The sequence below is a fragment of the Carex rostrata genome, chromosome 26, assembly GCF_964058835.1.
Source record: "Carex rostrata chromosome 26, lpCarRost1.2, whole genome shotgun sequence".
NCBI lineage: Eukaryota > Viridiplantae > Streptophyta > Magnoliopsida > Poales > Cyperaceae > Carex > Carex rostrata.
Window position 1 is genome coordinate 6,946,470 of NC_135943.1, and position 15,715 is coordinate 6,962,184.

Here is a 15,715-nt window from a genome sequence, read left to right on the forward strand (position 1 = left end):
TTAGCGTCTCTGTCTCTGTCTCCGTATCTCCCTCTCAAATCCTCAGTACTCTGTCTCTCTCTCTCTCTGTCTCCGTCTCTCCCTCTCCTCCGTGTCTCTCTCTCTCTTTCTCTCCGTCTCTTCCTCTCAAATCCGAGCCTCTCGCACCTCCGGCTCAATTGTGCCAGTTTTTAATTTTTTTTATTGTTTCAAAAATTAATTAATGGTGTTTGTATATTGTTTTACAGTTTTGAGGACATCTCTCTCAAGTTACTTAATCATCCGGCCGATCAACTATCATGGTATTAGCTTTATCTAATTTTCTCATTATTATACTTTTAAAACACATTTTTTTGTATTTTTTATTGGAAAATATTTTTCCATCTAATTGTTACCTTTGTTTTTGTTTTTAGGGTCTTTTTTAATCTCAAGTGATGTGATTGCAAAAGAGGTAATTATTGATTTTTTTATTGTTGTGCTTTACATTAATTGCATAAATGTGTATATTGCATAAATGTGTGTTAATTGAAGAAATAGCCCAATTAGTCACTTGTATGTTTGTTAATTAATTTTTTTTTGGATTTAAATTTCTTGTTATAATATGTAATGCTTCACAAAACTTTGTATGAAGTACATGAATTTTTTGTAATAGTTTAAAATGTGTATGATAATTAATTTAGAATGTGTATATGATATTTAATTGATTATTGCTTCTTACTGTGCAAAAAAAAAAAAATTTAGGATGCTGGCCAGTAAAATATATATGGAAGCTGGTCAAATAAATAAAAATATTTTTTTTTAGCTTCAATAAAACATCATGATCGGTTTTATATAAAAACCGATCTTGATAGTACGTATCTGGATCGGTTTTTATTCAAAAACCGACCTAGATATGTAATTTAAAAAAAAAAAATCGAAAATACTATCAAGATCGGTTTTTATATAAAACCGATCCTGATACGTACTATCAAGATCGGTTTTTATATAAAAACCGATCTTGATATGTAATTTTTAATTAAAAAAAATTCGAAAAAACTATCAAGATCGGTTTTTATATAAAAACCGATCTTGATAGTACGTATCTGGATCGGTTTTTATATAAAAACCGATCTTGATATGTAATTTTTAATTAAAAAAAATTCGAAAAAAATATCTAGATCGGTTTTTATATAAAAACCGATCTTGATAGTACGTATCTGGATCGGTTCTTAGTCAAAAACCGATCTAGATAACAACTATTAAGATCGGTTTTGTTAAAAAACCGATCCTAATAGTTTCTATTTGGATCGGTTCTTTAAAAAATATAAAACCGATCCTGATAGTATCAGTATCGCCTTCAACAGAATCGGTTGGATTCCGATACTGATATGTGTATATAATCGATCCTGATTCCATATTTTCCACTAGTGGTACCAGTATCACAATCTTTTAGTGGGGAACGGTACGTTAGCACATACGTAAGAATACTATTGGTTTGCCTATAAACATCAAGCTCTCTCCTCCTTTCCTTCAAAGCACTCAAAGAAGGCAAATTTTCTCAGGAGAGAGAGATGACTAAAGTTATACTGAAGAACTATGTGACTGGGAAGGTGAAGGAGAGCGACATGGAGGTGGTACCAACGGAAGCCATCGAATTGAAGGTGCCGGAGGGATCGAAAGATGTGATTGTGTTGAAAAACCTCTACCTCTCCTGTGACCCTTACATGCGGAGCCTCATGACTAAGCACGACGAACCGTTCTTTCTCGACTTCATACCTGGCAAGGTATCTATCCATTTATCCAACTATATATATAAAACATTTCAAGAGATATTTTTTCTAGTTTGTTCCTGCAACTGTTGGTATATATCTCTTTTGCAATTGCCAGGTAAATCAAAACGCAAGTAATTAATTTGAACTCATCCTCTGATCGAATTCTGAAATAAAGTCTTCTTCTAATTATACGGTTATATCTACCTAATAATATTTTGGTTCTTCTGTTGGTTTTTATTAGAGAAAATTAATTGTACCTCAATTTTTTCTATTTACGTTCAAATAAAGAAAAAAAAATATAGATAAGATGATTCTCAAGCCCACAAATAATTAAGATATGTATAGCTTTCATTTGATTAATTTGCTACTGATTATTCTTTCTCCGGGTGAATTGCACTAGCTATTTTTGTTAGCAGTTAACCTATATTTAGACTGAAGCTATTGTTTAAATTATTTTATTGCAGACCATTTCAACAAAAAAATATTTGTGACAATTAATTTCCGAAAGATTCTAATCATTAATGATATGCTGCGCGCAGTTTAAATTATGATCAACATGCAACCAAAGTTCTTTGCTGAAATTATGTAATCCTTTTGTCTAGTTCAGCCATTTTTTATTTATTTTAGAAAAGTACTAATTTTCTTCAAATAATGGAGAGATGTCATAAAACGACATAAAACAAAAACATGTTTTTAAAATCCATTTAGCACCTAATGAAAATATAAAAAAATTCCTCATACAATATTCAGAATCTTTAATTTTCTGTAATTTGTTACCAAAAAGTTAAAAGGTGTTAAGTGAAACTAAACAAAAATAAAATATAGTATGATATATGAGTGTCACGAACTTTTTTTTTTCTTTTTTCCTTTTGCTTTCATCTACAATTTTTTGGCGAATATGCGATGACTTGTACTCAAAAGTCAAAACAGTAAATTGCTGTGACCACAGCATTTTTAGAAAAAAAAACAATATGACACGAAAACACGTGATCTTAGACAATTGTTAGGTCAAATATAATTTTACCGGTCCCGGTCTTTTTTTTTCAGGATGGTTTGAACTTTAATTGCTGCTGAATTCATACGAAACTAGTTCGTACCAGCAAAGTAGCTAACAAATGAATTAGGTTCAAGGCCCAAATTTATTTGTCCCATTTTGGGTCGATCCTTGAGCTCATTTCTTTTTTTATTTTAGCCTTTTTGGGGTAAGAGAGAAACAGAAAGAAACAGCTTGTCAGATAGGATCATCACTTAAATCTTGTAATACTTATAGTTCACAGTGAACTTTATTGGTTCATATCTTTTCATTTGAGTTTGTAAGGATCGAACCACTTCATATTTTATTTGTTCTTTCATGTAATTTTTCTTGAGCACACAGGATGTGTTCGACGAATTGCCGAGTTGAACCTCATGTCCAGTAATATTCTCTAACACAACCTGGCACAGAATAACTAAGATTTTTGATGTTAGAAGCAAATTGACTCTTTTTTTTTTAAGGTTAGCGGTTTTTCACCGCCAACAATATAATGAATAATAAAAAAAGGTTATTTACAAAGTTCCTTAACACAAAGCCCCTCCTCAATCTCTATACAATAATCTGCATAGCAATCTATTTTTATTTTTTTTAGGGTTAGCCCGGCTGGCAAAGAGCCAGTAACAAATATATTGATGATAACCATGTATTATCAAATGAATCACTTTTCACTTATTAATTTATTATTATTCCCTTTTTTTTAAATAAAGGCAAAAGGCTTGTTTCATTGATATGAAAGTATGAAACTGTTAATTACAGTGCAAGTATTATTGTTCTTGTCTCATTCAATTATATATATATATATATATATATATATATATTTTGCATTTTCATTATGTAACAGGTAATAAGAGGCATGGGAGTCAGTAAAGTAATTGATTCAACACATGCAGATTTTAAAGTGGGAGATTTTGTGTGGGGCATCACAGGATGGGAAGAATACAGTCTAATTTCAAATCCCCATGATTTTTTCAAAATTAACCATCCGGAGTTACCTCTCTCATATTATACCGGTGTTCTTGGTAAGTGCTAGCTAGGTTGCTTATAAGGTTTATAGTTTCATCTATTCACCTTGAAAATGTGGCCATGAGATTTTAGTTTGCACTCCGTAGAGCATATGCTAAAAAATGAATCCATCGGTATTTCATGGTTATCACAAATTCGACCTTTCCTTTCCCATGCAGGAATGCCAGGTCTTACAGCATATGTTGGATTTTATGAAATAGCCTCACCTAAGGAAGGGGAGTATGTTTTTGTATCAGCTGCAGCCGGGGCAGTTGGGCAGCTTGTCGGGCAATTTGCCAAACTTATGGGTTGCTATGTAGTTGGTAGCGCCGGTTCTGATGAAAAGGTTCCAATAATATGACACATATTCTGAGGCTATTGTGAAATTTGAAATTCCCGTAGTACCAGATTGATGTTTTTATTGATGTTTAAAATTGTTGACATTGTTTTTTCCCTAACAATTTAAACAGGTAGAACTGTTGAAAAATAAGTTCGGATTTGACGATGCATTCAACTACAAAAAGGAATCTGACTTAAATTTAGCATTGAAAAGGTGATTAAATTTTGCAATTTCTGGGTTCAACTGTCATAGATGTGGTCAGGTCAAATGATATTAGAGTTGGCTGGATTTAAGGTGACCTGTTAAACAAAAATTATTGTTATTTTTATGTGGTTAGAGGCATCAATAGAAGGGACAAAGGGCAATTTATTTTGCTGGACAATCTTTGATGCAATTCAAGGGAATTGGCACTGCTAAACAAATTGATGTCTCATCTTATAGTCACTATAATCCTTATATATACGGTTCATGATAAACAAAAAAATGTAGGTAACAAGTTCAATTTATTTAGCCCACCAAATTTTCATTTATGTTCGACAAATTAGCAGACACCTATGGCAGAGACTGTCTGTGAAGCTTATTTTCTTTGAGGACAATTTGAATTTCTGAAAGGCATTCAGGCTAAAAGTATTTGCATTTTCAAATGCATTTAAACTAACCGTTCTTTCAAATGTTGCTTCATTATGATATATAGGTGTTTTCCAGATGGCATCGACATATATTTTGAGAACGTCGGGGGCGCAATGCTTGGGGCTGTGCTTAATAACATGCGCTTGCACGGGAGGATCTCTGCATGCGGGATGATCTCTCAGTTGAATCTGGTCGAACACGAGGGCGTTCGCAACTTATTTCAGGTGCAATTAGTTAGTAAATTTAGTAAAATAACATGCATTTTACTAGTCAAATTCTGATGTAATGTTTAATTAAGGACTTCATGTGCAACTCTGTTTGGAACATAAAACCAGTACTAATTCTAAATTTTATTAATCCCAGATCATTGCAAAGGGAATCAGGATTGAAGGCTTCCAGGTGTTGCATCACTATGCAAAATACCCCAAGTTTGAGGAAATGGCAGTGCAGTACATAAAAGAAGGCAAGATAATTTACGTGGAAGACATAGCCGAAGGGCTCGAAAATGCGCCAAGTGCCCTTATCGGGATTTTTGAAGGCCGCAATGTCGGCAAACAAGTGGTGGTTGTTTCCAAAGAGTGATGTCTCAGGTCTAGTATGTTGTATTGGCAGAGTAATGAACTTGAACAAGTGGTGGTTGTGGTCATCTTATTTACTGCTCATGGTACCTCTTCTTGATTTTTGCTCTGATTGGGTTTCCTATTGTGGATGCTCCAGAATGGCATTGTTCAAATCTATGTTTTTCTTTCTCTGTATCTTGTGTACTTCTATCAATAAGCATTCAACTTATAAGCTTTCAATATTCCTATATACACAGCTAGACCTCCGGAAATCTCATAAAATTTTAAGATTTTATTTTTTTTAATATTTTTAATGAAACGATTTAGTTCAACTTTCTGCAACAGTACAGAGGTGATTTATCTCTTATTCTTGCTTTTAGGCTTGATAGTGCGTACAGGATTGTCAAATTGCCCCTTTAGACAATGGAGAAGGGATGATCCATTTAAAATTTTTAATATATGGTGCATAGAGAACATATATTAGGAATTAGGTTATAATTAGTAAAATGCAAAATTAATATTAACTCATGGAAGGGTTCCCATATATTTTTATTGATTAGCCTCGGATAAATTTTTGCCGGATCTAAAATTACAGGTTGAAGGCTATGCAAACTGATTTCTGTTTCTTGGAAAACACAAAAAAATAATAATAACCATTTCAACTGGCTATTCAATTATATTGGAGTAAGGCTACGGTGCTATGGGCTACGGTGCTACGGCTCAATATTCGAGTTTTTAAAATCCTAACAGTCAATCCGAACCGTTCATCTTGTTCTTCATATTAATATGTGTCTGGAGACCAAATTTTACATTTTTTTGAAATTATTTACTATTTTTTTAGATAGGTAGAAAATCACTTGATCAAAAAATTCTGCACCATTCAAATATTTGATTTTCTACCTATCTAAAAAAATAGTAAAAAATTTTCAAAAAATATAAAATTTGATCTCCAAACACATATTAATATGGAGAACAAGATAAACGGTTAGGATCGATTGTTAGAATTTTGAACCGTAGCACTGTAGCCCTCTATACAACCCATAGCACCATAGCCATACTCTTTTATATATATTGATCCTAATGTTTAATTCAAGAAGCTTTGTTAACATATGCTCTCTGTGTAAAGATTGAACTCTTGTTATAAATTCTACAATCTGATGTATATTTTGTTCTGTTTATCTACTATTTTACTTATCATCTCTGGGCTGTGTCTCACTTACACTGAAACATGTGTGCATGATGTTGGAGAATACCGAAATGTGAAAATTGATTATGGATGATGGATCGGCATTTGTCATGCCTTGTTGTTCAGACTCTGTTCTGAACTAATTGTTTTATTTTTTATAATTGTTCTGGACTAAATTATTTCTAGCGATTGAAGTTCCTAAATTAGACTGCGCCATCATCCATTGCAATATATTGATAACAATAATTGAAGTTCCTAAATCAGACAGGAGTAGGAGCTCTTGCTCTACCATTATAGCACACAACGTATCATACTTCACAGAAAGAAAAGGCAATCAATTGGGTATCTTTCTGAGTTCTTGAAATTTAGAAGGATAAATATAATATGGCGGAGGAAGCCTGATGTATAGTTTTACGTTTTGTTCTTAAAATTTGTGTAAATACAACTTTTTTAATCAATATATTTGTTTAACTGTAATTGCCGCTAACTATAAAAAAAATACAATATTATGAATTTTAGAAGGGAATAGTACGTAATTTCGAGATCTATAACACCATGTTTGGATGGAGAGTAGAGGAGGGGAGGGAATGGAATAGATAAAAAACTTTCCCTCCAATCATGTTTGGTTGACAAAATAATGGTGGAGGTGAGGGGTACAGAAGGGGAAAGGGTTAACCTTGTGTAACTGTAATTAATATAATCAATTTCCTTCTCAATTTGAGGTGTAACGGATGGAAAGAAATTATGTAGTAAATATTTTCACAAAAAATGACACAAATGCCCTGTCTTTGTATATCTTATTTCTATATAATTATCATTCAACTTTTTTTCACCACAGACCTAGCTAGTAGCCACCGTAGCCATCCTAGTTGATTGGTCAGGTTAGTTTTTTTTTTTAATTATAATATCAAACTTTAGTATGATCCAGAATATTGATTCGTGGTGGGTTGGGGAGGGGAAGTCAAAACCTAATAAATACGAAATACTATTGTTTATCTGATAAATGTTTGGTCTTCTGTGAAATATGATCTGCAGAATTAATATTTGGCCTTGCTCTCTTTTTTTGTTGTTATCTGACCTTCTTTTATAATTGTTATTGTTGCACTACTTTAATATTTGAAGTTATTTTTTTTTCTTTTGCAATTTGAAGCTTCTGTACTCAACACTTATACCAGAGAATGAAATTCAGTAAATAAGTTGGATATGGTTTTTTGTTTACTGTATTAAGTTAATGTAGTTATTTATTTATTTTGTTTGTTGTAGTCGTTCATTTATATATAAATTATTATGTCATTTTTTTATAGATTTTGTAAAAATGGCCGCTTCCAGAAATTTAGAAAAGAAAAATATATGTGTCATCATTGTTCGCTTCTCAGAGTGTGCTTACAAAGTTTCAGGTACAACAAGTTGTACCAGTTTAAACCTTGAATTTACTCTCGTCTAAGGTTGCAAGTGCACAACCCTATCCGTGTAGTATATTAAGGTATCGATCCTCAGGGACGGTTTAATTCGATTCTAAATTTCTACAAATCCGAGTTAAGTACTAGAAGTGTGAAGGGTTTGGTTTGAATTCGTTTCAATTTCCTAATTTCGGGTGTCAATTCAATTAACAGTAAATGAAAGCAATTAAAAGTTTTGGTTTTGAACAATGATAAAAGGCGTTCCTAGGGTTTCAGGTTTCATCCCAAACTTTGCCTTCTCTGGACCTATCATGCGACTCGCATCATCTCTGATGCGACCCGTATGATGCGACTCGCATCATCTCTGATGCGGGTCGCATGGCCCTCGAGCAGAGCTGACATGTGTTCGTATCTAAGTTGATTTCTTGTGCGAGGCTTCAACCTGTGGCTCTCGCCTACTGGTATCTAACCTAAATTGATTGTCTGGTTAACTAGAAGTATCTACAACCTTTCGATAATAGAAATTTCACCTCTCGGCTACTATTGATCTTAGATCTACCTCAAATGCTCAATCACAATTACAAGATACATCAAGGCCAAATTACTAGAAGAGATGCTATAGACATCTAACAGTAGACAATCAAGAATCAATCAAGAAATCACAATCAAGCAAACAATGAATACTCAAACAACAATCACACAAGTTCAAACTTAGATCGAATCATCATGCAACTCAAAGACAAGGTTTAGAGACTACATCCTAACCCTAAGAACTAGAGATCTACTCAAGCATAGCAAAAGAAAGCATAAAAGAGAGATAGAATAGGCAGATCATAATGAAGCTCGAAGATCCAAGGTGGATGGGAGATGATCTTGAAATCTTCCCTTCTTCTCCTCTTCTTCAATCAAGCTCCAATCTCCTTCTTCTCTCTTGATCTCTGCTCTCTAAGTGTACTCGAATCTAAAGGGGGAAAAAGCTCCCCGAATTCTGGCATAGGACCTCCTTATATAGGCAACAGAGTTGACTTTGGGCTTGTCAGATTTAATTTGAACTGGGCGGCAACAGTTGATGCGACTCGCATCAGATGGTCTTCAAGAGAGAGCAGTGAGGGTCGCATCGCAGGTCGCTTTGGGCTTGGATGCGACTCGCACCAGATGAATGCGACTCGCATCAGAGCTTCCTGAAGTCTGCCAATTGCCTGATTTTGCCCAATTTCGCCTGATTCCTGCAAAGTAAGAACCAAAACTTAGCAGTACCACATTCTATGGATGTTCAATGTAAAAGGCACCCTTTGTTGGTTCAAAACATAGATTTTCGTATGGAAACAAGTCGAAATGATAGGTCTAATAATGTGATAACAATCATCCATCGTCAACATGTGATGCAATTAGTGCAAGTGTTTTGTTTACTAGTTTATTGGATAATACTAGAACAACGGACAGACAGTCGAATTTCTCAAGAAGTTCGAGACAAAAGAGATGAAGTGAGGCAAGAATTATTGAATGAAATCCTAGTTAGTCATAGAACTCGTGATATCATTAGGATGAGCCCTCAGGCCTTTATTGATTTCTGCAAAAGGCTAGTGATGTACGGTGGCCTTAAACCAAGTCTTCATGCATGTGTCGAAGAACAAGTCGCTAAGTTCCTCTACATATTGGGTCATAACGTTAGGAACCGTTCAATTTGCTTCTTCTTTCGTCGGTCTGGAGAGTCAAACTGTCGACATTTTCATAATGTTCTAAAATCAATAATTATGCTGGAGGAGATTTATTTCCAACAATCAGATGGATCAGAAGTTCCAGTTGAAATAACATCAAACAACAAATACAATCCATACTTCAAGGTAAATATATAAATATATATATATATATATATATATATATATATATAGGACTTGGCTACGGTGCTATGGGTAGCTAAGAGGCCTCCCGTGCTACGGCTCAATATCCGACTTTTCAAAATTCTAACGGTCGATCCGAACCATTCATCTTGTTCTCCATATTAATATGTGCTTGGAGACCAAATTTTATATTTTTTGGAAATTTTTTACTATTTTTTTAGATTTATTGAAAATCGCTGTTTTTCAGACAAATCTGGACCATAAAAAACAGCGATATTCAATAAATCTAAAAAAATAGTAAAAAATTTCCAAAAAATGTAAAATTTGGTCTCCAAACACATATTAATATGGAGAACAAGATGAACGGTTCGGATCGACCGTTAGGATTTTGAAAAGTCGAATATTGAGCCGTAGCACGAGAGGCCTCTTAGCTACCCATAGCATATTAGCCAAATCCTATATATATATATATATAGAGTACGGCTAACGCGCTTCCTCTAGCATATGGGCCGAAATGCTTCCGGTGGAAAGTTGAAATTTCAAAATCCAAAAAGTCGATCTGAACCGTTCATCTTCTTCTCCATATTAATATCTGCTTGGAGACCAAATTTTACATTTTTCTGAAATTTTTTACTATTTATTAAGCCACTTTGAAAATTGCTGATCCAACGGTGGCTTACCAAACAGTAAAAATCAGAAGCTACCGTTGGATCAGCGATTTTCAAAATGGCTTAATAAATAGTAAAAAATTTCAGAAAAATGTAAAATTTGGTCTCCAAGCAGATATTAATATGGAGAAGAAGATGAACGGTTCAGATCGACTTTTTGGATTTTGAAATTTCAACTTTCCACCGGAAGCATTTCGGCCCATATGCTAGAGGAAGCGCGTTAGCCGTACTCTATATATATATATTTTTATTCAATCTAAGTAAGATAGATAACCGCATTATCTAAATTTATTTTAAGATAACAGGATTGTATTGGGGCTATTGATGGAACACACGTGCGAGCGAGAGTTTCTTCTGAAGATGCACCAAGATATCGTGGAAGGAAAGAATATCCAACACAAAATATACTAGCAGCTTGTTCATTTGATCTAAAATTTACATATATTTTACCTGGTTGGGAAGGAACAGCATCTGACTCAAGAATTATGAAAAATGTATTAACTCGGTCTCATCCTCTCAAAATTCCAGAAGGTAATTAAAGTTATCATCTCAAGTTAGTGAACTCATTAGGAATTGTTTCTAAGAAATAATTCAATACTTTAATTTTCAATATAGGAAAATAGTATCTTGTTGATGCGGGATTTATGACAAGGAGTTCCTTGATTACACCATATAGAGGAACACGCTATCATTTGAAAGAGTACTCGAGGAATCCACCTCGAAATCCTCGTGAGTTGTTTAATCTCCGCCATGCATCTCTACGCAACACAATTGAGAGAGCATTTGGTGTTCTTAAAAAACGATTTCCGATAATAGCAAGCTCCACTATACCAACTTACAGTGTGGAGGCACAAAAAAAGATAATTGTGGCTTGCTGTATCCTACATAATTTTTTAATAGATAAGGATCCCGATAGGCAAATCGTTGCTCAAGTTGATGCAGAACTTGCTAATAGAGCAAATGAATCAGTAGATGCTGTTGAAGGAGAAGACCCTCAAGAGATGATTAGAGGAGAGCAAGTTAGAGATGCAATAGCTGCAGCAATGTGGAGGGATTATAATACATGATTCCATTTCCATTTTGATGCTAATAGTTATAACAAAATAATAATAAGCTTGTGTTAGATTCCTGTCAAATTTTTATCAATGTCCTTGTGAGGATAGTAGTTATCATTTTTATACCTGAGAAATGGAGTTGTTTAAATACTTTGAAAATTTAATTTTTTTAAGCTTCTGAGCAATATGTAATGTGCTTCTTTACATCTTAAATTGATTTCTTATTAGGTGTCTACCAGTTCAAATAAGTATCGGTCAAAATTAAAGTATAATTAAATTGATAATGCATTCATTCATATAGCAAGGTAATTGGGATTTCTAATTGAAGATGCTCTGACAATAGGCCAGCCTATATTAGAAAAAAAAAATAGTGAAAACATATATATAATGTATCAGGCAAAAAAAAGAGACAAGTCTGCCCTTGTAAGTGAGGAAAACATGTAATATGTATTTGGTTTGACTGGGATATAAATATTGAAAGATGTTGATAAGAGAGTAGAGTTAAAAGAAAAATATTTGTGGTGAAATAATTTGAGGAGATTAAAATCACATGAGTACAACACAGTATCTAAATACTGGTACAGCACAGTACCTAAATATTATTGTATCAGAATTCATCTAGTGTGTTATATCTAGTGTGTCATATATGTGATGAAGTATGTAGTTTTAATTTATTTTGAAATTATAATAATACAAATACAATTTCACTACAGCTCTTGAGTTATGGGGAAAAGAAAGAATGCAACAAGCAACACTGAAAATAATGGAGCTAATGGAGGTAGAGCAGAGATGCTTAATTGGTCTCATGCAATGGATGAAGCTTTAATTGATGCATTTTTACAACAGCATGAACATGGAAACCGAGTTGGAGGTACATTCACAACACAGGCATATGACAACATACTCAAAGAGCTTAAGGAAATTTTTCCTGATAAACCTATTGATAAAGAAAGGATAAAAAATCGCATGAAGTATATTAAGAGAGGTTTTGGAACTTGCTATGATATTTTTAAAAATGGTTCAAGCGGTTTTCAATGGAGCCCTTTCACCAATATGTGGAGTGCAGAGCCGGAAGTTTGGACTAAATTAATTGAGGTACGTTTATTTTTTTAATAAGATGTAGTTGATCATCAATTTTGTTAGTTGTTTTTAGTAAAATGATGATGCAGTGTTGATTCTTGGAATGTTGGGATAATAACAATTTTATTTCAATGAGTTTGTTTATTTCTTCCTTGATTTATTTTAGTAAAATGATGATATATGCTGGCGTCAGGGTAGTATGGTATTCTTGATACAGTACGTACAAAAGGTGTTGTATTGATGACCATTTGGACCTAGTCTATGCATGCATGCTTTCATTAAGAACAAATTTTTTGGTCATGAGAAGTTCAACATACATTTCTAGTAAGACCAGTTTCAGTTCGACAAACAATTGATGTGGTATCTATTCCCAGCTGTTAATTTTGCAGGGTTGAGCATTCACTCAGAGGATGTATATAACATATGTATTTTTTTGGTACAGCATTGTTCTTGACACACCAGGTCATGCGGTACATACCACAGAAACTTATATTTATATTCTTCTTTCTTTTTACACATTATTGTAAAGGGTATAATAGTCAAATATAATAAAAATATTTGATTAACCTTCTATAATTTTAATTAACCAAACAAGAAACAAGATGGAAAGGAAAGTTAAATTTATTTTCCTCCATTAATCATCCAAACATGAAAAGGTTAAGTACATTAATCTTCCATTCTATTCCATTCCATTCCCTTCTATTCTTCACCTCCCCTCCCTTCCTATACTCTCCATCCAAACAAGCTGTAAAGGGTATCTATTTCTTAACAAGTAATTTTAATAAGAAAATGGAGAAAGGGATTATCTATTTCTTAACAAGTAATTTTAATAAAAGAGCAAGTTACACAAATGGTCCTCTAAAAATTAAAAGCATTACACATTCTAGAAACTGTTGAATTGACCGACCACTTGGTGTTGTAAAGCTTGTGATCTTAGAATTAGAGCCTTAGGGTGTGCTCCAGTAATTATATGAGAGAGGAAGGGGAGGGGAGGGGAGGGGAGAGGACGGGAGAGGAGGGGACAGGTTGGGAAGGAAGGGTAAGTTTTTAAAGTAGTTACTTGCTCCAGTGAAGTACAAGGAGGAAAGAAAGAGTATACTATAATATTTTTATTTAACTTATATTTTATCTATTGTGACTATTTTACATCTAGCATGATGCTTCCTTTTGTCTATTGCTTATGTACTTACTTTTCTGAACAAAAATAATTAGTAATCCCAAACTAACAGTGACCCGTAAAGTCTATTACCACCATCTATAATATACATCAAATTAGACATTTATAGTTCTTTTTATAATAGTGATTACATAGTTTTATCTAAACATTTAACCTCAAAATTCTATCTCAATGCAAAACTAGCTTTGACCTAGTTGGATCGGTACGTTGGCACCAGTTCAAAACAAAAGCATTTTTTGAAAAACTATTGAGATGGATTCGGGCTAAAAGAGGCATAAAACGTAGCAATTCAGATACCAAGTCTCAGGCATGCGGATGCCCTCATCCGCATGCAACCCAGAGAGTTGCTGCGCAGGAATATTGCCAGTCGTGCAGATGATGTATCCAACAGCATGCGACTTAGGCATTCGCACACACAGGATAAGTGCCAGAACAACGATTACAGCTATAACTTGGTAGCTAAGGCCTATATATACATCAGAACGAAGAGAACTCAACACCACTCTATACAGCCGTCATTTTACAGAGAGAACTTAGAATTCTCACACACACATCATGTATTATTGATAGGTTAGAACTATGGTTTCTAAGGAAGACTATGCAATTGAGAAATGATAGAATAGTAAAATAGCAAAGTCTCCATTAGAAGAGAAAGAAGAGACAAGAACTGAAGAGAGCGTGCATGAGAGAATATACCACATATGTGCACTCCTTCCATCTCTCTCTTTTGTTCTCTTTCTTCATGTCTCTTGTATCTTTTGTTATTGAACCCGCCATGAGCAGCTAAGTAACTCTTTTCTAGGGTGAATACATGTAATCTTGAATTCTTATGAGTTTAATATAGAGGTTTATTTATATTTATTATTTGCACTTGATCTGAATTTTTTATGAACTTTATTCTTTGTATTACTACCTAACTTTGTTCATTTTAACCTCGACAGCATGGAGATGTACACTCCATTGTAGGCGTATAGGGTTGACCAGTAGGAATATGGTACAATTATCTTAGATCCAATAAGAGAAATAGACGTAACAATTGATCTCTTGTGATCCGAACCTCAGTTAGAGACCTATTGAAATATAGATCTGCAGACGAACGTCGCGTTCTATAAACTGATAGTGGGGTAATCTTGATTATTTGAACTACGGAAGGTATATAGGAAGGACGTAACTATGAACTTAATTCCTTTTAGTCTTAGTAATTGAGACTTATCATTGATCTTTATGTGATTGTTTAGGGTGAGGCTAGGGTATCATTCCCTTACCAGTCCTACTCAATTAGGGTGTTATAGCGTAACTGTGATTAACACTAGAACAGGATTAGCAACTCTCGGATTGCATTTGACACCAGTACAGGGTGTGTGCAGTTCTGATCAAACCGTGTGCAATTTTGACTAGAGTGAAAACTAGAATTGTACGGTTCGCTCAGTAGCATGCGAATGGTGACAGAACCACATGCGATTGTTAACTTTACTTGATATTTTTACGCGGTAGCATGCAGATTGTGACAAAATCGCATGCGATTGCTCACTTAACCAGAAACTAGCTTAAACGAGTTTGAATGATATAATGTCTGATCTCTAGAAGCCCATCTTCTAAACAACCTATTAATCAACTATTGCACTGTTGTAACTGAAGACTATAATCAAACAATCAAACAACCAATCAAACAATCAAACAACCAACCAAATAATTAAACAACCAAACTAACCTAAAAAAATTGATAACCTAGACTCAACTTGTGATTAGATCTTTTAATACATCATCCCTGTGGATTGACACCCCGATCTATACTATACGAATTGATTTGTGCGCTTGCGAATTAATAGTAGAGCAGACAATTAGGGTTATAAATATTATTAGCTCTGATTTTGACCTATCAGTGGCGGCTGACAGCGTCCCCAACCAGCGGCGGCCGAGGGGCTCGGCCTCGGGTGGCGGACGGCGCAACTCCTCTCCCCCCACTTGATTGGAGAAGTAAACCTATTGGTGCTATAATTAACGAAAATAACA

The 15,715-nt window shown here is 34.2% G+C and overlaps 2 protein-coding genes across 2 annotated transcripts; both read left to right on the forward strand.

Annotated features, from left to right (window-relative positions):
- The first annotated feature begins 1,484 nt into the window (after window positions 1–1,484).
- LOC144544521 (2-alkenal reductase (NADP(+)-dependent)-like) lies at window positions 1,485–5,535 on the forward strand. The gene is made up of 6 exons (XM_078293041.1): window positions 1,485–1,742; window positions 3,605–3,782; window positions 3,945–4,111; window positions 4,236–4,318; window positions 4,800–4,959; window positions 5,099–5,535. The coding sequence occupies exons 1-6, from the start codon at window positions 1,530–1,532 to the stop codon at window positions 5,315–5,317; spliced, it is 1,020 nt and encodes a 339-aa protein (XP_078149167.1). The 5' UTR covers window positions 1,485–1,529; the 3' UTR covers window positions 5,318–5,535.
- Window positions 5,536–9,263: 3,728 nt separating this feature from the next.
- LOC144544283 (uncharacterized) lies at window positions 9,264–11,457 on the forward strand. Its single transcript, XM_078292739.1, has 2 exons — window positions 9,264–9,725; window positions 11,014–11,457. Exons 1-2 carry the CDS (start codon window positions 9,264–9,266, stop codon window positions 11,455–11,457), a joined length of 906 nt encoding a protein of 301 aa, XP_078148865.1.
- Window positions 11,458–15,715: the final 4,258 nt, after the last annotated feature.

Excerpts from the sequence above, each read along its gene's own strand:
- LOC144544283 (XM_078292739.1), top strand. The coding sequence starts at position 9,264 with ATGCAATTAGTGCAAGTGTTTTGTTTACTAGTTTATTGGATAATACTA. Across the intron at positions 9,726-11,013 it reads AATACAATCCATACTTCAAG|TATCTTGTTGATGCGGGATT; the intron begins GTAAATATATAA and ends ATAGGAAAATAG.
- LOC144544521 (XM_078293041.1), top strand. The coding sequence starts at position 1,530 with ATGACTAAAGTTATACTGAAGAACTATGTGACTGGGAAGGTGAAGGAG. Across the intron at positions 1,743-3,604 it reads TCGACTTCATACCTGGCAAG|GTAATAAGAGGCATGGGAGT; the intron begins GTATCTATCCAT and ends ATTATGTAACAG. Across the intron at positions 4,112-4,235 it reads GCGCCGGTTCTGATGAAAAG|GTAGAACTGTTGAAAAATAA; the intron begins GTTCCAATAATA and ends CAATTTAAACAG.